At 39.9% G+C, this 23,721-nt stretch overlaps 1 protein-coding gene across 2 annotated transcripts in view; it reads left to right on the top strand.

The window, feature by feature from the left end:
- srgap3 (SLIT-ROBO Rho GTPase activating protein 3) overlaps positions 1–21,907 on the top strand; it is a 50,932-nt gene extending 29,025 nt beyond the window's left edge. The window contains exons 5-22 of one of the 2 annotated variants that reach the window (XM_068593433.1): positions 1,104–1,289; positions 3,138–3,266; positions 6,207–6,428; positions 6,582–6,683; positions 7,473–7,670; positions 7,927–8,011; positions 10,064–10,091; positions 11,143–11,173; positions 11,612–11,672; positions 12,289–12,366; positions 12,488–12,622; positions 13,385–13,490; positions 14,851–15,078; positions 15,233–15,306; positions 16,672–16,852; positions 17,061–17,210; positions 17,317–17,632; positions 18,406–21,907. In XM_068593433.1, the coding sequence (XP_068449534.1) occupies positions 1,104–1,289; positions 3,138–3,266; positions 6,207–6,428; positions 6,582–6,683; positions 7,473–7,670; positions 7,927–8,011; positions 10,064–10,091; positions 11,143–11,173; positions 11,612–11,672; positions 12,289–12,366; positions 12,488–12,622; positions 13,385–13,490; positions 14,851–15,078; positions 15,233–15,306; positions 16,672–16,852; positions 17,061–17,210; positions 17,317–17,632; positions 18,406–18,852 (2,757 nt within the window). In that variant the 3' untranslated portion in view covers positions 18,853–21,907. Of the gene's footprint in view, positions 1–1,103; positions 1,290–3,137; positions 3,267–6,206; positions 6,429–6,581; positions 6,684–7,472; positions 7,671–7,926; positions 8,012–10,063; positions 10,092–10,554; positions 10,658–11,142; positions 11,174–11,611; positions 11,673–12,288; positions 12,367–12,487; positions 12,623–13,384; positions 13,491–14,850; positions 15,079–15,232; positions 15,307–16,671; positions 16,853–17,060; positions 17,211–17,316; positions 17,633–18,405 lie in introns of both variants that reach the window. The other variant, XM_068593431.1, reaches the window with a different exon arrangement.
- The last annotated feature ends 1,814 nt before the right edge of the window (positions 21,908–23,721 follow it).

Genomic DNA, 23,721 nt, shown 5'->3' with positions numbered 1-23,721 from the left:
TGAGCATCTGGGACGAGTTAAAAGACGCAGGATACTTCCGTCTTTTCTAACGAGGGTTTTCTGTCACTACGATCTTGTCATTGCCACGTTGTTGTGGGGTGTGGAGTGTCACATGTTTGAGTGTTTAAGGAGAGATCAAAGTGAAGAGGTAACTGCAGAGAACAACGCTGTCACTGCTGCTCAAAAGAGCTATAATGAACAGGTGTGTGGTGATGAAGAGTTACTGTCCAGGCGATGAGGCTGGGAAAGCCTCAGTAAGGAAGGGGTGAGGGAGTGAGTTGAAGATTTGACAGCCAAGGCTACACCACACACAACCCCAAGCCCCGGGATTCACTTGAAATTATCCACATGTAGTGACATCTGTGTTGCCACTGCATTGACTTTCAAATTGATCCACCAGGCAACCATGAAAAAGCTCAAATCAAACCAGATTTTGGGGGTAAATGACACTGATTTGAAAACTGTGATCTTCCCTTTTTTACCTCAATCAACACAACAGTAATGTTGTTGTAAGTAAGTGTTCAAGTGTTAGTTGTTGGTAGTAAAGAGTATAACACACATGCACAATGCTTTTTTGTTTGTTCCAGAAAGAAACTTAAACCATCTATCTCATGTTTCAGTTAACCCACCTTATAGTTTCTGTGAGTTGTGGTATTCATGACAATATTCAATCAGAATCAGGGCATTACATCACTAAATGTCCGATTACACTTCTACACTGATCAGCAGAGGTTAATACTACATACGCTTTATGGCTGGCTAACTAGAAATACAGAGGATATCGACAATAGATGTCATACAACAACTTCTACACCACTGCAGAGCGCATTAGTCTATTCACAATTTATTATTGTACATGACTGTAAAAAATATTTTCCTTTTCGATTAATATGGTGATTTTTTTAATTAATCGTTTAGTCAAAAAAAAAAGAAATCTGACAAAGAACAGGAGCAAATCTTCACATTTGAGGAGCAGAAACCGTAAAAAATTTGACAGTTTTTAAAGCAATTATCAAAATAATTTTCTGTTAATCGACTAAATGAATCACCGTATCCCTGCAACTGTTGCAATATTTTGAATATCTGTCTTGCACCTGCTGCAGGTGATGAAAACATACCACATGTACCACACTGAGAGTATCAGTGCAGAGAGCAAGTTGAAGGATGCTGAGAAGCAAGAGGAGAAACAGTTCAACAAGTCCGGAGATCTCAACGTCAACCTCCTGCGCCACGAGGACCGCCAACCAAGACGCGGCTTCGTCAGGAAAATTGAGAAGATGAAAGAAAAGGTGAGTAAGGATGGATCGTGTTGTTCATGTTGACTTATACAGGGCCATTCAGATTCAAATCCCAAACCATCAGTTGGGTATTTAGTTCAGCGGGGACATTAAAAGATGCCATAATCAGTATATAATAACAAGTAATTGCTGTGGTCAGTGTGAAAGAGGTCGCTCATAGTGAGGAACTCACACATAATTAACACACAAGCCTCCACTTCCTCTCAGCTCATCTGAGCTTTGTGGCTTCTTAGCCTTCTTCCTATTGTTTTGGTTTTGGTCAACCCTCGCCTATCTCATAACGTAATGTTTGGTCACAGCAGGCAGCTGTATTGATAAACTTATTCTGCACGTACTCTCAGACAAACAGACAAAGTTAGCGACCATCTGCTGAACACGGTGGCACATTAAGTACCTCAGGAGTTAGTAAATACAAAAGAACAGAGCTAATAGGAGAATTAATATTTAAAATAAATCCGCCAGGTAGTCAGAAATCTGATCTGTCTGATCAAGTTCACCATACCGACCATAGATGATACAGGTAAGTGTTGTTGAGTAATATACACAGTTATTGCAGGTTAAGCAGCTTCTCGGCAAAGCTGAATGAGGAGGTTTGAAGTAAATGTCCGACCAGCTCACTTTGTTGGGTTTAGACGGAGAGAGAGTAAGTGAGATGGGTAGACCAGCCGACAGGCAGCAGTATCATGTCAGGGAGTCTCAGGAGAACACTGTAGGTCTGCTGCCAGATCCACACTGAGCAAACAGCAGTAATCCCTGCCAACAACCTGACTCACTTTCCATCTTATGCATATTACTTCTTCTTTGTATAAAGTCTTCTCCGCTAGCAGTCGAGGGCAACCATGCATTTTTTATTTTGGATCTTCTTCTGGAGTTTCTACTCGCGAATTGAACTCCCATTATCTCTCAGGTGCGAGAAATCGAAAGGCTGTGAGGATGACAGCGTCTCTCCCTCCTCGGGCTGGTATTCTCAGAGATGCTGCTTGGCTTGGGAACTGAACACTATGTATAACACAGCTTGTCAATGAGTTTGCTAACAGGTTAGATGAAGAAGAAGACGACACACAAGTTAAATTCTTTTCCTCTTACTCACTGCAGGAATGTTGCATTATAATGGCTTTGTGGAATTGGAAATTGCAACGAAAATGTGTAGTGAAAAACAAACTATTCAAACAATGGGTGAAATGTTTCTGCTTTGTGAATTATGATGCTTTTGTGTCGTTTTAAACACAAGAGTGAGAATACTTCACAAGCACAAGTTCGCAAAATCAATGTGTTTAGATTTTTTCAGTACAAATGTCACTTGAGGGAAATTGCTGTAATGTTGTTCATATTCTTTAAAACTTAGTATAACTGCATGTGTTTATCTAAACCCAGACTGGATATACAGATCCACATATTACCTATCAAGTAAAGTTTGAGCAAGTCTCTGTACATACTTTACATTCATTTTGCTTAGCTTAGTTCATGCTAAGCTAACCCACTGCTGGCCCCGACTTCATATTCACTATACAGACTCAGTCTTCTCATCTAAATTTCTTCTCTGAAAGTGAAAACGCTTAGACACCAAAAGGTTGGACGGTTGCTTTGATGCTACATATCACTAACTTCTGTTACTTAAGTGTTTAGAGATAGAATAACGACTAAAGCCTGGTTGTGGCACTTAACAGGTTAGAAGCAGCTTCTCTTCGGCCTGAATCTCCAAACGCTCCCTGCCATTTATACCTTTCCCAAAGCTGGTCCCAAAGCTGCCACTGCCTGAGCACACACTCGAGCCATACCTACTGCTTCATTTCCCTGCACTGATGTTTTTTCCCTCATCTTCTCTTTTCTCCTCCCCAGAGGCAAGCCAAGTACTCAGAGAATAAGCTGAAATGCACAAAAGCCCGGAATGACTATTTGTTGAACCTGACAGCAACTAATGCAGTTGTGGCAAAATATTACATCCATGACGTCTCCGATATGATTGATGTAAGTATGCACTAGGCACATGTGTTTGTTTATATCTCTCAGCTGGGATTTCTGATGTTGATTTAACTTTGCCGCACTGTCGCTATTCCCACCATCTGTTCCTGAGTCTCATTCACTCTCCTGATAGCTGTTTGTTTTCAAGCTGTTCTGTTGGCTCCAGTGAATGAATTTGCCATCATTAGTAATTTCTGCACAACAAACTTAACACTGTTATGCTGGTAAATGATTTCTGTTGACATGAGTATTAGTTCAGCCTTCAGCAGTACTATGCAGCTACAGAAGGATATTTTTGACTGATTATCTCAAGGAACTCCATCAGTGTTGACTTCTTGTCCTCATTGTTTTGCTTTCGTTGATGCTGCTTTTGAGAGCTTCGCTGGGTCGAACACAGCATGTACTTGTGATTGTCTGCCTCAAACTGTCACCAAGTAAAAGGCATAATGTACGACACATGCCGACTCTCTGTCTACCATCGATTGTCTGCCTTCATGTGGTATTCCCTTTAATTGGTCAGAGTGAGCAAACCTTTCTGACTAATACTATAATATTCCCTTCATTATAACCTACAATAATATCCACATCATATATTTCCACAAAACCTACATAAAAAATGTTCATATTAAGCACTTTTACTCAAAATATGAAATAGTAACATTGCTGGAAAATGTATTACTAGTGTAATCATTAGTGTTTAAAATGACTGACTTTGTCCACTAAAGGTTGGAAGATGATCAAAGTCAGCTGCTGAGCAGAGGCTGTGTTTATGAAGGCATGAATGCAGTTAATGTGGTTGGCACTGGGCTTCAGACCCGGGTGACCTGCCACCAGCCACCCTGCAGACAAACAGACAAACATTGAGATGAACTCTTAGATGTGAACACGTCAGGATTTGTGTGACTCTGAGACTTTATTTGCTTTCTAATCTCATTCTCAATAAACCTTTCTTTGTCAAATTATAATCACTGTTATAATGCATTATAATGTGACTATAAGTGGTAATTGTTTGCTTCAAAGAAAGTTATTTTGTGCTGTTCCTTAAATATTGTTTTCACTTTACTTAAAGCATAAAATTACCCATTAGACCAAAGTAACATATAATCACATTTTAACGCATTATAACAGTGATTATACGTATACATATAATGTAATTACAATTATAATGTATTACAACAATGGGAACACTATGATCCTTGCTATATATATATATATATATATATATATATATATATATATATATATATATATATATATATATATATATATATATATATATATATATATATATATATATATATATATATATGGATGTTACCTGTCAGCCCTTCAATGTGCCAGTACTTTTTTTGTGTTAATGACCTAGTTTTCACATTTTAGCTCGAGGCCACACACACCATACGGCACCACATTACTCACAGTGATAGTACATTTTCCAGGTCAGACTTGATAAGATGAGATTTCTATAATATAACAACCATTACATTATTTTAAACAATTACAGTTGACATAGCATGAAGAATATGTATTTGCTATTTGCAGTGTGATGGTGAGATGTTGGTTGACATAATGAGAACCTGATTCATGCTCACCGCTGCCTGTTTCATGGACCCAGTTTCTTGAAACTATAAATGTCCATGTCATCCCAAATCCTGCTGAGCTGCAGGGTATGGGATTGTGAGCTTGACTGCTTTGGCTGCCACAAGCGGGGCAGTGAGGAAGAAGGGTCCGTTTGTCAAGTCAGAGTAACTGCACACCACGCATCAAACCAGATGCTCACGCAGCAAGAAGTCAGCTTTGTCAGTTAGCATCAGACACTTTAAACTGTTGAAGAGTAATTCTGAACAACACGTTGAGTTTATTCTACGCTCCTTAGAAATAATGAATGCTGTGAGGATTGAAATGAAAGCATTTTAAAGTAAATGTGTGAGGTATTGTTGCTGTGGGAAACAACTTGAGTAGACCTTAAGCAATCAAATAAAATGCTGCGTATCTAAACATGAACATATTTATAATGAAATAAGTGACATATGAAATATATATACATAAATGGCAATATGCTGTATTCACCTTCAATATGTTTGCACAGCTCTAATGGGAAAGATACTATAAGACACATAAAAGTTTGTGCTCAACAGTGTTGCGATTAAAGCGTGTATCTAATCTTCCTTCCCTGATAATCTGCTTCCTTCAGGCTGCTGCAGCATATATGAATGTGTTTTAATCAGTTTGCATGTTTAAAAAGAAGATATTTTCCCCCCTTTAGTCTTTAATCTATTGAGCCACTTTGACTGAGTGGTGGAAATGAGGCTTGTGCACCAAAGTAGAAAGAGTACTTCCTCAGTGCTAAAGAGTGTTAAAGAGTGTTTACATAGTGATTCACTAAGCTGTCAGCTGCCCCAAGCTCCCTCTGAACCTCCTCACTACCATCCTCTGCTTAATTAGGTTACTTCATCCAGCTCTGTATGATAAGACTCTGTAATTATCCCTGGTGTCCTGTGCTAGCTTCTAAAATTCTGTGAACTATCCCTCTATTTCTGAAAGGTAACCCCTAGCAGGATGCAATTTGGGATTTAGTCCATTAAATAGGTCTGAACATGCTAGAAGGTCCTCAAACTAACCAACGTTACTGAAACTTGCACATTCGTCATTATTCCCTGATAAACATATTTGTCAAATCAAAGAGCAAGGTAACACCAGTTCAAATGTTTCTCATGTCTTCCCACGTCTTAACTTCCCACGTTGCCACAGCAGTGATGGAGAAGTGTTCTCCAGGGTGTGGTCAGTACATCATGACATGTGGTAACAGCTGCAACTTAAAACACAGTTTTTCAGCCTTGTGTTGAATTAGTATTAATTATTTCCCTCTATTTTGCAACTCTATTTACTACTACTACATTTACAGAATGTGTTCCTGGTTATTTATCAGACATTTTATCTCTGCAGTGCTGTGACCTGGGCTATCATGCTAGCTTGGCACGAACCCTCAGGACCTACTTATCTGCTGAATATAACTTGGAGACATCGCGCCACGAGGGACTGGATATCATAGAGAATGCAGTGGACAACCTGGATTCCCGCAGTGACAAGCACAAGATAATGGACATGCATAATCAGGTGTTCTGTCCTCCAATGCGCTTTGAGTACCTGCCACACATGGGAGATGAGGTGAGATACTCAAAATGCTGCAGATTTATTTTTCACTTGACCTGGAGGTCACTTAGTGAAAAATGTTTTTATTTTTTTACAAAGTAACTATTCAAGCTTCAGAGGGATCTCTTTTGTCAGTTGTAACACATGTGTCCTCCTTCGACTCCTTAGGTGTGCCAGGTGAGCGCCCAGCAGCCTGTCCAGACTGAGCTCCTGATGCGCTACCACCAACTGCAGTCCCGCTTAGCTACACTAAAGATTGAGAATGAGGAGGTGAGGATTTATGATGGGCCTGTGTCTGTCCAGCAACCCCTCCACCACCACCTTCAGCCCCACCCCCAAAGACAGAAAGCCCCATCTCATTTACCCTGGAGCCAAGTAGGAGGGCCACATCACCATCTGTTCTCATTGCAATTACACTCCAATGACCCTTTCTCTGCAGGAGGGGAGAATATATTAAGATTTTCCTAGCACAAATTATATGTTTTCTATGATGTTCTATTGTCTATTTTGTGATAAAGAGAGGACTTTTCCATTAAGTGCCACAGACACGAAAGTGCAAATTGAGGTTATAATAACCAGGGCTTGTTAGACTCCTGTGCCAATGGCTCTGCCTCTTCCCTGTCTCCCTGTGTCTTGTGCTATAGAGGATAATAGATGAGCCCTGCCATTAATGGGAATTAGTGTTATCAATCTCAGCCCTACACAAAAAGCCTCCTTCAGTAATTTACACATATAATTTGTTCTTTTGGCAGACACTCTTCATTTTCCTGTCTTAGTCTGATGTATGCCTGACTCTGGACTGATATTTCAATGCTGGATGATATCTATGTATCTTCTGTGTAATTCAAGGAACATTTATTGTTCAAGGGTCAATTTGTCTTTGATATAAATATGCTAGTGCTGTAATTCTCTCTTCTCTCTCTCTTGCCCTTGGAAATCCCATCAGTTACTTCGGTTCATCAAGTCCTGTGGAAAAAAAATCGACAAAAAACGTATGAGAAAAGATATGAGGCTTCATTTGTCATCTTGTTTCCGTTCTATTTCCCCTCATCTGTGCAGGTGAGAAAGACCTTGGATGCCACCATGCAAACGCTGCAGGACATGCTGACAGTAGAGGACTTTGACATGTCGGATGCCTTTCACCACAGCCGCTCCACTGAGTCTATTAAGTCCGTGGCCTCCGAGTTCTACATGAGCAAGCTGAATGTAGCCAAGAGGAGGGCGAACCAACAGGAGACGGAAATGTTTTACTTCTCAGTGAGTTCTTGTCACTTTTGATCTGTCTATTGTGGAGGGAAAATGTTCCAACATATGGCTGTACTGACTTGTTGTGCTTTTTAAAATCCAGCCATCAGTCAACATTTCCACATGCTCCGCAAATATTAATTAAATTAAACTAGAACAGATTGAATTCATGCTGATTTGAGCCACACTGAATCATTTGAATGGGCTCAAATAACAATGGATTAGTGCTACTGCTCAGTCATTGTTGTCTTCATCTCTCTGTGTGTAGAAATTCAAGGAGTTCCTGAATGGCAGTAACCTCATCATCAAGCTGCAGGCCAAGCATGACTTACTGAAGCAGACACTGGGCGAAGGTAAGGAGTCGATTCTCTTCGTCTCTCTTATTCTATGACCCAGAGAATCCCGCCACAGCTCGGTAAAATCTCTGAGCTCATGTTATAATGCTGCTGGTCTTATCAGATAAGCAACAAGGAATGAGGTATAGGAGTTTACAAAGACAACCATTTTTTAGGAATGCAGGCAGGAACGAGAGCTGGTATTCACGGAAAAGACCATCACACAAAAAGCTGACCACGTCTACTTTGAAGTATCCGTTCCCCATTCTCCATTGGTTAAAGCATGATCTGGTTAGTTTCTATATGGTGAAGCTGTTGGGAGGATTTCCATTTCCAGGCTGTAAGAGAAAGGCTTCCCTCAGCCCCTCCCTTCCCCAGGGGTCCCCTTGTCACCTCAGCCGTGAACAGTTTACGCCCAATCAATCAGCGGGACCAGACTGAGGCCCATTTCTACAGCTGCTCCTGCATCAGGGCTTCACCTCATAGAAAAGGGCATCAGGCACAGACAGCTGAGGCCTTGCAACACACATGATTATTTCCTCATTTCACACCATGGATTTATTCATTCATGTCTTTACTTCAAGTTTTCAGGACCTAAAAACGTCCTCTGTGGCAAATTATCAGCTGCCTGCTTGTGCACCCATAAACACTCACATTATGGTTCGTATCACTCTCTGGACAGAGCTATTTGTATGTCCACAGTGGAGCAGCTGAGAGAGTGTATGAATGTGGCATATGGCGTCTCCAGGTACCACCTATGTTTAATTATTCAGGTGATCAATCAGGGGGGGTGTTCTGCTCGTTGCTTTACGCCCAAAATTACGTGTTTGTGTATGTGCGTGGTTGTTTGTGAGCATGACAGAGAGAACAAGATGAGACTGGTGAGTGCCATATGGCATTATATCTTGCTGCATGTATTAATAAAAACATTATGTCGAGCACTGGCACCAGACAAGATGGTGCTAGGATATCTGGCAGCCCTTGTTTCCCATATAAGGAGTCACCAATTCAGTTGTTCAGTGAATCTGATTTGTACGCGTCTCCTTTTATGTTTATATAATTAATATATTTCTGAATCTGGCACTTTTTGAATGAATTTAGGTGAAAATCAACGGAGACTTTTTGGCTCATGCTTGAGAAAGTCTGTAATTTTGAGGTTGGTTGGTCAGAGTTAGACAGCGGCTATCACTCAGAGGAATGGTGTCTGGGAAATGTGCTGTTGTTTCTTCACTTGAATGCTCCAGAGACCCTGTCCATCTGCCAGAATGATATGTTGAGAAATGGGTTAGCCTTTGCTCTGTCTGTCCATTGTTAGATGGAGGAAATAAATAATGCTTTTCAGGGGTTTCTGTACATGGACTGTCCTCCAGTTGATAATCCAGTCATTGTCAGACAAAGACACAATATTAGTTCATTCAGAAAATCTGCTTAATCTTTAACTTAGTGACCGAAGGATGTGTGTTATCAGTAGAGACATACACTTTGACATATTCTTCAATTAGTCCGAAACAGTATAGCTGGATTTAATGATAAGTGTGCATGTTTTCTCCATGCATACGAAATGAATGAAATGAAATGAATGAAATGAAATGAATGAAAAGTACTTTATTAATCTCCAAGGAGAAATTTTTTGTCGTACTAGCAGCATCCCAATGCCATAAACTAAGCTAAACACACAGATGATAAAATAAAATAAATAATAACAGGAACAGGGGGTAACAGATGTATACATAAGTAAGAAATAAGTAAATAAGTAAATAAATAATACGCCTAGTATATATGCATGTGTTGTTGAAAAACTATAACAATAGGTTTAGTGAACCAGCACAGACATCCCCAACATAATATACACATTGCAGCCACCAGCCCCCTTTTATTTGCCCTGTGAGGGGGCCTAACCCCACAAGGTCCTCTGGGTCCCCTGTGGTTTCAGCGACGACTGCTCAATAGCTTGTTTCTGAATGGAGTACGCACTGCTCCATTCATCTCTCCTTCAATAGTCATGTTGTATCTCATCAAACCCTTCAGTGATGGTGAACATGGCCCTTTTGTGTATTTTTGTTTCCGCAGGGGAAAGGGCTGAATGTGGAACAACAAGGTATGATGTCCTTTGCCTTTCGACCATGATGCATTTGTTATTAGCAAAAATATTCTCAAAGAATTATACATCTACTTGCACATACAACATATTGCTTTTGCGGATTATTTTTTCAAAGGATTGTGATATATATCCAAATACCTTTCAGATCCAACTCACTTGGATCACTTGATAGTGATCTAATTGGCCTTGTTAATCATGTTAATTCATCTGTGCTGTGTTTTTATTAAATCAAGACGTAGTTTATTGAAGATCCACACCTAGGGTTTTGACACATCCCCTCAGGGGTAATTAAAAGGCTAACTTTTATCATGTGTCAGTGAATAAAGACCTCTCTAATGAAATACCTCACTGAAAAAAAATCTTTGTTTTTTCATTCACACCTGCTTTTGAATCTTTATGTTTGGTTGCACAGTTTTCACAGAATATGGTGTTTTTGTATCGTTTGTCCATCATTTCACAGGCCCCCCACCCTTCCCCCTAAACCACAGAAAATGCGGAAGCCTAGGCCACGCTCCCAGTATAACCATAAGCTGTTTAACGGCAATATGGAAAGCTTCATCAAGGTACCTCTGGTGGTGTATGATTGAGCAGCCCCTGTGGAGCAGGAGGGGAAAGCAGCTCGGGCCTTCACTCTCATTCTCTTCCTTACTTTGGCCTTCTGTTCCTCCCTCTTCCAGCTGCCCCTTGATCATGATATAACGCCTCTGTTTAACCTCTAATCCTTCTTCTCCCTTCTGTGGTTCTGCCGGGGCAGACAGAACGGCAGTCAGCTGTCTCTTTATTCCGCTCCAGAACAATTTACCATCTCTGGCTTTATTTTCAAACCCACTCTTTCTACAATTGAGAGCCAGGAGACAGCAGTGAATCTGCTATGTCCCTAACTGCACCCAAACCTTCACTGCATATCTGTAGCTTTCCTCCTGCCAGTCCTTGTGCTTAGCCTTCTTTAACCTCCAGAGGGGTGATTCGTCATCTGAGCTTCTCTAACGTTGTGCTTCTCTGCCCTCTCTTCCTCTGCTACTCTGTGCTTTGCTGCTTTCTGTCCCAGAGGAAGAAGGAATGCCCGAACCCGCGTTCAGGTATCTGTTGCTGCGGACTATAGTTCAGGGCACAAGGGCACTAAACTTTTAGACCAAGAGTAGAAATTGACTGGCTACTGCTCGGGGCTACACTTGCATGCTGCTAGTTTCCACAACTGACTATGTTTTTAATAACAGTGTCTAGTAATTTGGTTGTTTTTCTCTGTTTTCCTCTGCTCCTAAGATTTGCAACATAAAACGTTTATGAGACATTTGTGATGAAATGGATTTCTTGTCTTGCTAGTCTTTAAGTAATATGCACTGGAACAGGATATTCTTTATTTCTTCATATTGATACGATAATCTGTATTTATTTAATAAGACATCGAAGTTATAGTTAGTTATTAGTAATGGTGCTGTATACATTTTGGTAATGTTTTTATTGTTTGCTATTTTTGTTCTGCCTTGTCTGTATTCATTTATCAATGTATTTTTTAGGATTCAGGTCAACCAATCCCACTTGTTGTTGAAAGCTGTATCCGACACATCAATCTATACGGTACGTCTCACATCATGTTGTCGTGACGAATATGTCTGAGTAAAAGCAGAAAAAGCAAGCCAACTATGAAGTTGGTCAAATACTTCTTCCGCCCATTAGAAGTGACAGTAGCTGTTGGACAAGGCGGTCTATTTCCACAAATAGCTGCAGGTACTGACCTGCTCTGCTCTGCACCTCAAGTCTCTGAGGTGCTCAGCTGCCTGTCAGTGATTTGACTCATAACAATAGATCACACATAGAGAGTTTTGAATGTCCAATTGGTCTTGGTTTAGTCAGTTCTGCTCCCTCCCCACCTAACGGTGTTTATACCTTCTCCCTGTCTACCTTCACATCTGTCTTCAGCTCACTGCTGTAGCCTGCAGGCCTTTCCTCCAGATCTGGACCTAATGAAACTTTAGAAAACTGATTAGAAGCCCTCTAACTGAAACCATATGTTGCCGCCTCACCGAGGGGCCCTCTCATGGAAAAATACGCATCTCCCTTTATGACTAGATTACATTTCCTGCTCTGGGTTATGTGTTTCCAATGGGCTTTCATGCAGCTGGCACTGGGGTTTGGTGATAATTGTAGCTAGTGTAACTCTGAATCTCTAAATCATGGGTTGTATTTCTTTCAGGCTTGCAGCAGCAAGGCATCTTTCGCGTGCCGGGATCACAGTTGGAAGTCAATGACATTAAGAACTCATTTGAGAGAGGTGAGTCCAAGACAGATGACATTTTAGTCCCTCTTTTAATCTCACAAATACTAACAAAATAAACCCATCTAAACCCAAATGTCAGCACTGAAAACACACATATACTGTATGTCTTAATCAGGAGAGGATCCCTTGATTGATGACCAGAATGAGCATGATATCAACTCAGTGGCAGGGGTGCTGAAGCTGTACTTCAGAGGACTGGAGAACCCCATTTTCCCAAAGGAGCGCTTCCTGGACTTCATCTCTACCATCAGTGAGTCACGCACGACACAAAAGCCACTGCAGTCACGAGTGAACTAGTTGGATATAAAAAAAGAAAACACACCTTGTATTTTCTTAGAGACTCTTTACTGAAGAAGAGAAAGGCATGCACTGCAGCATATGGAATCAATCTCAACACCAGGGCTCTCGGCCTGATGCTTTACAGAGAGCCAGTAGAAAGAGGGGAGTGTGGGCCACATCAGTCTGCCGCGTGCAAGTTCACCGCAGAATAATTTCCCCGCTGTTTCTACAGTAATAGTTTGATCACTCAGTGGGCCTCAGAAGCCTGGTGAACAGCTCAGAGGGGCATCTATTAAAGTGTCAAATAACATTTTCTTTCTCTTCTGCCTTTTGCTTTTGCTCACTTTGATCAATGCTCCTCACTAGGGTCCGTTATATACCCTTGTGCAATTCGTATACACATGTTTTACTTGTTTTATTTTTTTTATTCCATCTGTATATTTAATACTTTTCTGACTGTTTAATTTTTTATTTAATTTTGTTTTATTACTGTTCTAATATTTATTTATATTACTTGATATTTGTTTACTGTGAGTAAAGCTGCTATAATCCTGTTATCTCCCCTCTGAGGGACTAATAAAGGATTATCTTATTTTATCTTAGTTTATCCTAAATTTCAGTGTACTGTCGTAAACGGCTTGATGTCCATGTGTATATACAAGTTTAAAAGCTATGTTTATATTGTTTATTGCAGTATAAACCACAGTTGTTACACTTGTCCTTTGTGTTTCAGAACTGGAGTCTGGAGCTGAGAGAGCGCATCACATCCAGCAGATTACTGTGACACTTTCTCGCGCCATCATAATCGTCATGAGATACCTTTTTGCTTTTCTCAATCAGTGAGTTGGTACTGATTCATGTTGCATTATAAGCTACAGGTCCTGGTGTACACATACACACATGTAGAGATGAGTTTTTTCTTTGCACAAACATCAGTGAAGTCATTTTATCTTGAACTTAACTCACATGTGAATTTGATTCTGCTGGGGAAAATCCATGTTGTACAAACACAAATTAGATACAGTCAAGTGAAAAGACAAGATTAAAAATTATGTTGAAAAAAATCCCACCTCCTATTTATTGTCACATCTGTTTGCAATGTTTTAGGAGTTATTCGTGGTCTTTGAAACGCATGCCTCGCTGAAACAGATTGTCTGTCCTCTTTTAAGGGATGTTATTAATGCCCCTTTTTCTGGGGTTGCCTGCATAACAAATAGTTAAATTTCTTACCCCATGTTTTATTCTGCTCTTCTATACCCCCTTCAATGTTGGTGCTATTCCAGTTGTGGTTTCACTCGGTAACCTCAGCTTGTTGATACTGTACAAGGACTGATTATGACTTCCTCTTGTACCACTGAATGACTTGGCTATCCATAGTGGGTTGCAGCATACGCCGGCTAAGTCAATTTGTTTGAGGGGTGGCGGAGTGCTTTTCAAGCAAATGCCAAACTAAGTTGTGCAAGGGAGCATGTAAGACAGTATGTCAAAACTGTATTAAGTTGAAGCCAGACTCTGCCTCTGTATGAAAGCAATTATATGCAATGTATGTGAACAGGGTCATGAACAGTGATTAATCAACAGAACAAGATCACAGCTAGTTCCCCTCACTTCTAAGTATCTTTACATAATCTTTCAGCTTAATCTTTTTTTTTTTTTTTTAAAGTTGTTCTACTCTAGTTCTGTCTTGATTGTGGCAGCAGCAGTGGTTTTCATTTGAAAACTCTTAAAATATGATTTAACTAACACATTTAGCAGCTAGTTAGCAAACATTGTGGGTTATTTTGCAGCGATGGAGACAAATCATTCTTACATTCACCAGGCAGCAACATGACTTTGAAAATGTGATAATTTTGCTTTTGACCTGCTGGATGTATAAAGTTGCTATTTTATTTACATTTTAACTTATGAACTTAAAATCAGATTATATGTCAGTATTGGTTTCACAGTTTGTTTCCAGGGTCCCCAAGTGGCCATCAAACAAAGTATTGCAGGTTTAGTATGGTCAACAAAAAAAAAACAGCCTTATGATTTATGACACAATTTGTGTCCCAAAAGTAAACAAAAGAGTAGCCCTAGCACAAAAAACATTACCGACTATTACTAGACAACAACTTATACTGACAGTTTTTATGTTACCTGATGTTTTTAAAGGTTGCTTACATCTTTAAACACACAATGCTCCCCTGCCCCGTCCCTCAGTCTCTCCCAGTACAGTGATGAGAACATGATGGACCCATACAATTTGGCCATCTGCTTTGGTCCAACCCTGATGCCCATCCCTGATGGACAAGATCCTGTAGCGTGCCAGGCCCATGTTAACGAGGTTGTCAAGACCATCATCATCCACAATGAACTCATCTTTCCCAATCAACGGGAGCTGGACGGCCCAGTGTATGAAAAGTGCATGACTGGTGGGGAGGAGTACTGGTGAGTATTGCCGGTTAGCAAAGTACAGTTATTTTGAGACTACAGTTGTTTTGGTTGAGAAGAAAGGGTTTTATTTAAGGCTCATAAAACAAATATTTGTAATATTCCAATGTTCACACAGCGGTGATTTTTCCCTTTTCATTTGACCCCACAGTGACAGCCCACACAGTGAACCAGGAACTATTGACGAGGCTGACAATGGAACTGAACCACACACCAGTGATGAAGGTTCGTGCATCTTTTGGTTTTGCATCGAGTGCCACTAGCATGTTGACATTTTCATCAGCTTTATTTTGTATTTGTATTTTTGTATTTTTATTTATTTTTTTATTTTGTTTCATGTGAGAATATTTGCAATGTGATTTCATTAGTCTTTGTAGATAAGGTAGCTGTATAGACTGACCTTTTTCATTAAGTGCTTTTTTTACTGAGAGATGACTTGGTTGGTTTCTGCTGCAGCAGCTTACAATTGCAAAGACCTTTGTGATGTTTGAAGTTGAGTAAACAGTGTTGGCATGCAGTGCTGCCTCTTTGATCTGTCTGTGTTTGTTTGTGTTTGTGTGTGTGTGTGTGTGTTTGTGTGTGTGTGTGTGTGTGTGTGTGTGTGTGTGTGTGTGTGTGTGTGTGTGTGTGTGTGTGTGTGTGTGTGTGTTTGATAGTTTCTATGCTCTCTCTACCCCCTCTCTCTCCACCCCACTTGCTCTTTGTTCAGTGTTAGTCAGCAATTCTCCTGAGACTTTCTCCTTTGTGCAGTATTTCCCAATTCTCCTCTGAGCTTTGAATGCATGCCTGGGTTAGGCACAATAGCCAAAACACGGGTAATACACAGAATAATATCTCCGGTGTCGTATGTGAAGAGTCAGTAGACGGGTCTAAGTGCTGTTGTGTATATCGAGTGTGTGAGGTCAGACTTGGGTAACCCTCTCATTGAGCTTCATTTGTGCTGTTGGTTACGTTTGTAATAACATTTTCTTTCTTTTCTTGCTCATACTTGAAATAGACAACACAGACTGATTGCCTGCTGCAGGCTTTGATGCTGAGGGTTCTTGTGTTAAAGTATGGTCTCAGGTGTTGCACTGTAGTTCCTGTAGCCAGTTCAAGTTGGTGTCCTGTGGCAGCAGTTGTGTTTTAATGGAAGAAAAACAACCATGCGGTATCTTTTTTATTGTCATTACTTTGGAATTTAAACCAAATTTGAACAAAACAGCTTGTTTTTTTATCTTCATTTCCTCTGAACTAAGACTATACTCTTTCACATCTTTGCACCGCTTTTTTTCAAACTATGGGGTGCAAAACTGTGTTTTTTTTCTTGGTAAGAGCTGATCGCTGTTAACTCTGGCTGCCCCCTGCTGGCTGGAATGGTAAAATACACCTCAGACAAGACTAGGTTTCTTTTTTAATTTTGGCAAAATACTCTTAATTTATCAGACTTGTTGCGACCTAAAAATCGTTATTTCTTATACAGCATGTTTTAACAGTAGAGACTGTTTGTCATGTAATCAAAATAACTTAGCAGAGTACTGCAGGGGTATGTTTAAAGTATTTACAATGTAAACTAAGTGACTTTGTGTTCATGTACACTTACGTTTTCAGAGGTCGAACAGATCGAGGCCATCGCTAAGTTTGACTACGTGGGACGTACCCCCAGGGAGCTGTCCTTTAAAAAGGGAGCCTCTCTGCTTCTGTATCACCGAGCTTCTGAAGACTGGTGGGAGGGACGTCACAATGGTGTGGATGGCCTCATCCCACATCAGTACATTGTCGTACAAGACCTGTGAGTAACAGCAGTTTATCTTGTGTCCTGTAATTCTCTCACTTACATTTCAAATCATCATCATCAGTAAAGCTGACAATATTTCTAAACTGTTAAGTTGGACAATGTTTCACTGAATAATCCCTTAAAATGTAATTATTGTAGGTATACAGTACATGTACTTCCTGTGTGGGTTTTATGCTCACCATCAATGCCTCTGCTCTTTCAGGGATGATGCTTTCTCAGATAACCTCAGTCAGAAAGCGGATAGTGAAGCGAGCAGTGGACCACTGCTGGATGATAAGGCTTCCTCCAAAAATGATGTCCCGTCACCATGCGAGCAATCACCTGATTACAACTTTGGAGGAGTCATGGGGAGGTGGGAAAAATTAAGAATAACATCTTTCTTGTTGGAGAAGTTCTAGTGAGTGCTAATGAGGAGTTTTCCTGTTTGACTGTGGGTCCGATTTGATCTCTGTCTGCAGGGTAAGGTTACGGTCCGACGGAGCTGCAATCCCTCGTCATCGGAGTGGTACAGACACCAACAGCCCAACCAGAGTGGCTGACACTCCGCCACGGGCTGCAGCGTGTCCCAGCAGCCCCCACAAGGTGTCCATCAGCAAGAGTCGAATGGAGAGCCCGGAAAAGAGGCACATTGGCACCTTTGGCAGTGCAGGGAGCATCAACTACCCAGACAGGAAGGCATATCCTGAGGGCCACCCTCTGAGACCAGTGGCGGGGGCCACTCGTCACAGCAGCCTTGGAGACCACAAATCACTAGAGACCGAAGCTCTAGCTGAGGTAAGAGGCGGGAATTTCAGGTCGAGAAAAAAATGATGGAAAAAAAGAAAAAGTGATACAGAGAAACATACTTTTTTGATACAATGTATTTATATACAGTTTGTTTGTTTGGTGGCACTGTAGTCTCAGTACCAAAAATTATGTGAACTGTCTGGCAATTTTAGCATATAAGAGGATTTGGTAGGTTTGGTAGAAAAGAGCCAGACAGCCTGATGTAGCTGTCAATCTAAGAGCAGCAGCTGAGACCACAGTAAATGTCAGAGCCAAACTGCAGCTGGGAGACAGACTGACCTCAAGGACACAGACGTATGGAACTGAATATCAAGCTAAAGAGCACTGAAAGTTTGGCACCAAATCATCCACCTGAGTTATTGATTTCAGTCATTAGATCCAAATACATTTAAAACATCCAATGTTCTGTGTGTACTAACTTGACTCAAACTGATGGGTTTTGATGGGTCAGCTCAAAATGATAGGCAGTATATTGAATGCAGCCGTTTTATTGTGTTTTACTTGATTGTGTATTTGTTAAAAACAACTTTATTACACATTATGAAATAAATTAATAAATAATTTCCTCCAAATCTTACACTGTACAGTTTTTATCTGAAAATGGTCAACAATAACGTGAAGTGTACAGTTTATGATTTAAAACACTATCACTTAAAAACTCATGGATATATGTCTTATTATTTTAAATGCTACATGCCTCACTGACGTGGCTGTTATTTCTGATTGTTTTGTTCTCCTCGTCGTCATCCCTCTCTAACCAGGACATAGAGAAGACAATGACTACAGCGCTCCATGAGCTCCGTGAGCTGGAGCGACAGAACACCGTGAAGCAGGCCCCCGATGTGGTCTTGGACACTCTGGAGCCCATGAAGAACCCAGTTAGCTCTGAGCCGGGCAGTCCTCTGCATACCATGATGATCCGTGACCCCGATGCAGCCATGCGCCGCAGTAGCAGCTCGACCTCTGAGATGATGACCACCTTCAAACCCGCTCTCTCTGCCCGGCTGGCTGGGGCTCAGCTACGCCCCCCGCCCATGAGGCCGGTGCGCCCTCCTCCCACTCAGCATCGCTCGAGCAGCTCCAGTTCTTCCGGGGTCGGCAGCCCCGCTGTAACTCCCACTGAGAAGATGTTTCCAAGTAACAGTACAACTGCTGCTTCTAACATGAATATGTCCGGTGATGCTGGAGATAAGTCTGGTACCATGTAGCAGAGGTGGGGAAGGTAGTAAATCTTCCTAACTTATGGTAATTAGTGCTGATATGTGAAGAGCAGATATGGATATTTTCATTTCTCTTTTCTGCCAAACCTAATTCATATTATTCAGGAAGCTCTTGAAGCGAGTGTTACTACCATGGTGATGAAACAGTGGAAGGAGCTGTTGAGGTGTGTTAGCGTAAAGCTCCACCCTCTTTGAAACTTGATTTAATTCAAAAAAAATTTCATAAGAATACATACAATTCAGATTTACCTCAATTTTAACAACAACAAAAAAATCTGTAGTCATGTTCTCGTTCCAGTGATACAATGGATACAAGTGAAGCAATACTGAGATTGAGACATTTAGTATTAGTTTCCACACAGCTCACGTTGTCCAGCTGATGTTTCAGTCACTCATGCTGATGTTTGTAAAACACCTCATCTGGACGGTTGACATTTAGGCTTAAATACCAAGTCTGGTTACCATTTAGGTTGCAGGCCTTAAGGCTGTACTTACAAACTTACTTGAAGTCGCCATGCTTTCGGTTTGTGCTATAATACAGTGGATTTTAAGCAAAGTAACAACTTAGTGACATTATATACTTTTGCATGCAGGGTTCGTATAAAATTAGGAAAACATTAAAGACTTGCATCATTGAGAGATGATGTTGGATTTTTAACTGATGGTCATTGGGAGCTTAAAATATTAGTCTGAAACCTAATTTTCTTGAATCAAGTTTCAGATGTTTTCAATTTTAAATCTGTCATCTGTGTGCTAATCTAGATGTTGCACTTGAAGTCATCCCGTTCACAGCTAAAGATAAAAACATCCTGGCATGGAGATAATCTCTGGAGTCTGAGACATACTAACCAGAACATTGTTGTCCCACACCATCATGTACGGGTGGACTGTGGGCAGACTTAACTTATGCATCAACTAATGTACTGTAGGCATCCTGTGGTAACCTTCTACATAATATATAGCTTGTCATTTTGAAGTGTTAATCTTGTGCAGGCCGTTAGAAAAATAAAGGCAAAGGGTTGGCTGTGAATGGCACTTAGAGTAAAGATCCTTAACCACCTTCTTATCATCTCCAGTAAACTACAAACATTTTTTAGCAATGTAAAATAGAGTTAAAATAGTAGCTGTGAGCTTAGAATGCATTTGGTAACTGTACTGTAGAAACAACCCGATTGCTGTTGAACGGACAACGAAGCCTGAATATGTTTTCTTCGGCTTTTGACACGCTCGCCCATTTTCACCCTCAGTTTGCAAAACTTGAACTGCTGCCACTTCAAGTCTAATTGGGTTGATTCTATCAATGCATAATATACATGGAAAAAATACCCTCTGACAGATCCTCTCCGAAATGTAAAATGTGATACTCAGCCATAGAAACCTGAGAAGAAGATGTTGTGACATACTGTTATCACAGCCGTCACAGGCTCCTTATTCCTGCTTCTCCTTATCCTTGTTGATAGATACAGTTATGCTCTGGCTGTAGACTATTTCTTTTCATGGAAGGAAACTAAATAGAGAACATGTCAGTGTTTATATCTACTATACCTCTTGTCATTCTGACAGCTCTCATCCAGAGACCTTGTTATCCGCATTTTAAAGAGCCTGCTCTGTTTTGCATGCTTTACGCTGTAACGTCTGACTCATATACTGCGGCAGTTAAACAATGGCTGTATGTGGTGCCTTGCCTTAGTAAAATGCACAAATTAATTCAATATTGGATTTTATTTTAAACATTTATGGGGATTGGGAATGATATATTAAGCTGCTTGTAGCAGTTGTGAAAACAAAAGTGAAAGAGAACAATGCTTGATTGAGTGAAATCAACTTAAATATTAGCATGTAAACCAGATTCCACCGTCGACTGCAGTCAGTCTGTACATTATGCAGTGTTACTGAGATACATGTAAGTTAAATACATTTGCTTGTTGTCAATGGATCGATTCTTCACAGAGCTCCTGCAGCCAGAAAAGGGCAATACAAGTCAAACAGTGCACTCACATCCTCTGCTGGTTCCTGCTGGTATTGCTTCTTCTTGTGACAAACCAGTGATACAATCACCTTTTCGAGGGAGTTATGATCTGGAGATAATGTTACAATCATTAAGCTTATCCGTATAGTTATATTTGTCTGTCTTTACAGTTTTGCACCGGTGGAAATCTATGAAGATAATGTTTCAAAAAAAAGCATTTGTTTATTGAAATACAAAGAAAGCACACAAGTTCAAAAGGTGAAATTATCATCATATTAAGACTGGTTTTGTTTTTTTATTTATAGACACTGTTTAGGTGGAGCAGAAGATTTGAGTGCCTTTTGTGCACAACAGCAATTTGTATTTGACTTTTATATTTACTTTTTTTTACTGTAATATGTTGTCTATTAGTTGTTTATTAAAAAATAATGTTGCTTTTTATCTTTACTTCATAATGCTACTCAGTCGTCAAACCACCACAAGGAATACATTGTGCAAAGATAGTTCTCTCATGAATTACAGAAGAATCATCGTGAAAGGCTTGTATGTTGTTTGGACTGATCACTGAAGACTACTATACATGCAATCTACTGATGAGGGTCAGTAGAATCATCGAAGAATATTTCTCTAAGTTTTTTGTTTTCTGTGTGAACTGCCTGTGCTGTGGTTGAGCCGTAACTTGTCCTTTAGCTCCTTCCCTTCATTGCAGTATATTGTTGGAAACAGTGGGACTGATATGGCCCTCTTGCAAAGGTCACAGGGCACTCTGTGCGCTCTCCTTCTCCCAAAATGTGATTTTACCAGACATTTTCTTTCCTGGAATATATGCTGAAATTTGTAACACTGTTAGTCTACTGACATGAGAAGACAATAAGTTAATATTCAAAAAGGACATCTCAAAAGGGAGCAGGCTGTCATGTTGTGGGGACCGGAGTTTACCTTCTCTTTAACTGTTTGTCTAGTGATGCTGTTTGTTGATGAGTGTCTGGTTGGTTGAATCCCTGTGATGTAATGTACACCATACCACTGACTGGATGTATACGACCTCTGCATCCAAATAAAACCATTATTGCTCTGTGATCTGGTTATTATGAGTGAATCGTTTTTAATTAGTAGGTCCAAAACACCGATCTGGAATCCACTTGTGAAAGAAAGATAAAGTACGTCATCTAAAAGATAACAGATAATGTTGTGGACGCATTAGCGTACTTTAAAGTGGTATTGTAAAAATCGAAACATCCTTACTATGTGAATTATTTTAAAACTAAGGTTGACTGACAGTGCCAGGAATAATAAGCAACACATCTGATAAAACTTCACAAGATTTTGATAAATGTTTTAGATTGGTGCTTTTAGGTACATGATGACATCACCTTTTTCCAACTGAGCCTCACCAACTTCAAATAAGTGAGAAAAAGACATGAGAGAGGAACGCTCTCATGTGAAACAATTAAATCTTTTCTCACTTTGGCATAGCATTGTGTATTCGCGTATAAACCCTTTTATCATAAAAAGCTGATTGAGAAAATTAGGGTGAGGACCATTTTAATAAAGCTCCTAACCCAGGATTAAAATTGACAATATTTTTGACACAGTTTATGGCATGTATATGACTCTTTATGTAGATATAAGCGGCTCATTGCAAGGTAATAGAAACATTTAAAATAAAAAATAATTCAGCTTATTACACCACACAAAAAACATTCTTACTAGTAAGATACTTAATTTCTATCAGTAGTACTCCTAAATGTTACTCACTGCACATTTAAATCAAGGAGATAGAGTACAAGTAGTGCAAGTACAGAGTAATAAACAGCTGTAACAACCATAGCAAATTTATATAAAGATATTTTTTAAAAGAAGGTAAATGTGAATAAGTAACAACCTATTAATAACATTAGTAAGTAATATGTTGGATGGGAGCTGATAAAAAAACAAGAAGAGGAATATTTTAAAGCCAGGCATTAGTAAACACTAAATAAACCGACTCCATACAAAGCCACAGTCTGCACTTTCTTTGGTTGCCACATGATGGAGAAACGATATCAGATAAAGAGTTGGATGAACTTGAGGTTTACGTGTAGAGTGTGTAGTCAGCACTCCGTTGATTACCCTTAAAGGATTAGGAACAAGCAGTGTATTGATGGTTACTCTGAGAAAAAAGTGTTGCATAAATTAGATGATTACATCTCCCTTTGAAATTGTCTTTCCAGTTCACTGGTCAAAGAGTGTTACACCATGAGCTCACACTGATGAAGCAGAAACAAAATTCAATTTGTTCCATGTCAGAAACCCATGTTTAACAAGAATATGTCAAACAAGCAACTGTGTCCACAGTTTTCATTAGTCTGAAAGAGGATACTGCTTACTAATCAGGTGAGATCTGCTGGAAGTGTACTTTTAAAGAGTTCTGTGTTTTGGCAAGTGAAAATGAATTGTTGAGTTATAAATCAATGGGGATTGCGATGCGTTGAGGTCATGTTGTCCAAAATAATGCAGGAAGAAATATTTCCCTACTTGCAGAAGCAATTTTGGTTGCCCAGATGTATCTTTAAGTCATACCAAGGGGTGTTGCAATATACTGGTATCGACGATAACTCTGATATTTAAAAAATGAAAAATTGATAGCATGTTAATATACATGTAGTGATGAAGGACAGTAGTTGCAGTACCTGCTCCACACAGGAGATTTTGTTTAAGTTGACGATGACCTTGTATTGATGGCAGATGTTACACAATATGGATTTTTTGTGTTTCAGTTCATCTAATTGTCTTTTCATAATCCAGCTGTGTAATTGTTGTTTTTGTACACTTTTGTACAGGTATGGACAAAAACACAGACATTGATGTGTCTTTCTACATGGAGTGATATGTATATCATTATTAGT

This window comes from Clinocottus analis, unplaced genomic scaffold (assembly GCF_023055335.1).
Source record: "Clinocottus analis isolate CAN_PGR_092001 unplaced genomic scaffold, fCliAna1.0.p SCAF_3, whole genome shotgun sequence".
Lineage (NCBI taxonomy): Eukaryota > Metazoa > Chordata > Actinopteri > Perciformes > Cottidae > Clinocottus > Clinocottus analis.
The sequence above is the reverse complement of the archived record's forward strand: the minus strand, read 5'-3'. Positions and strand labels throughout refer to the sequence as shown.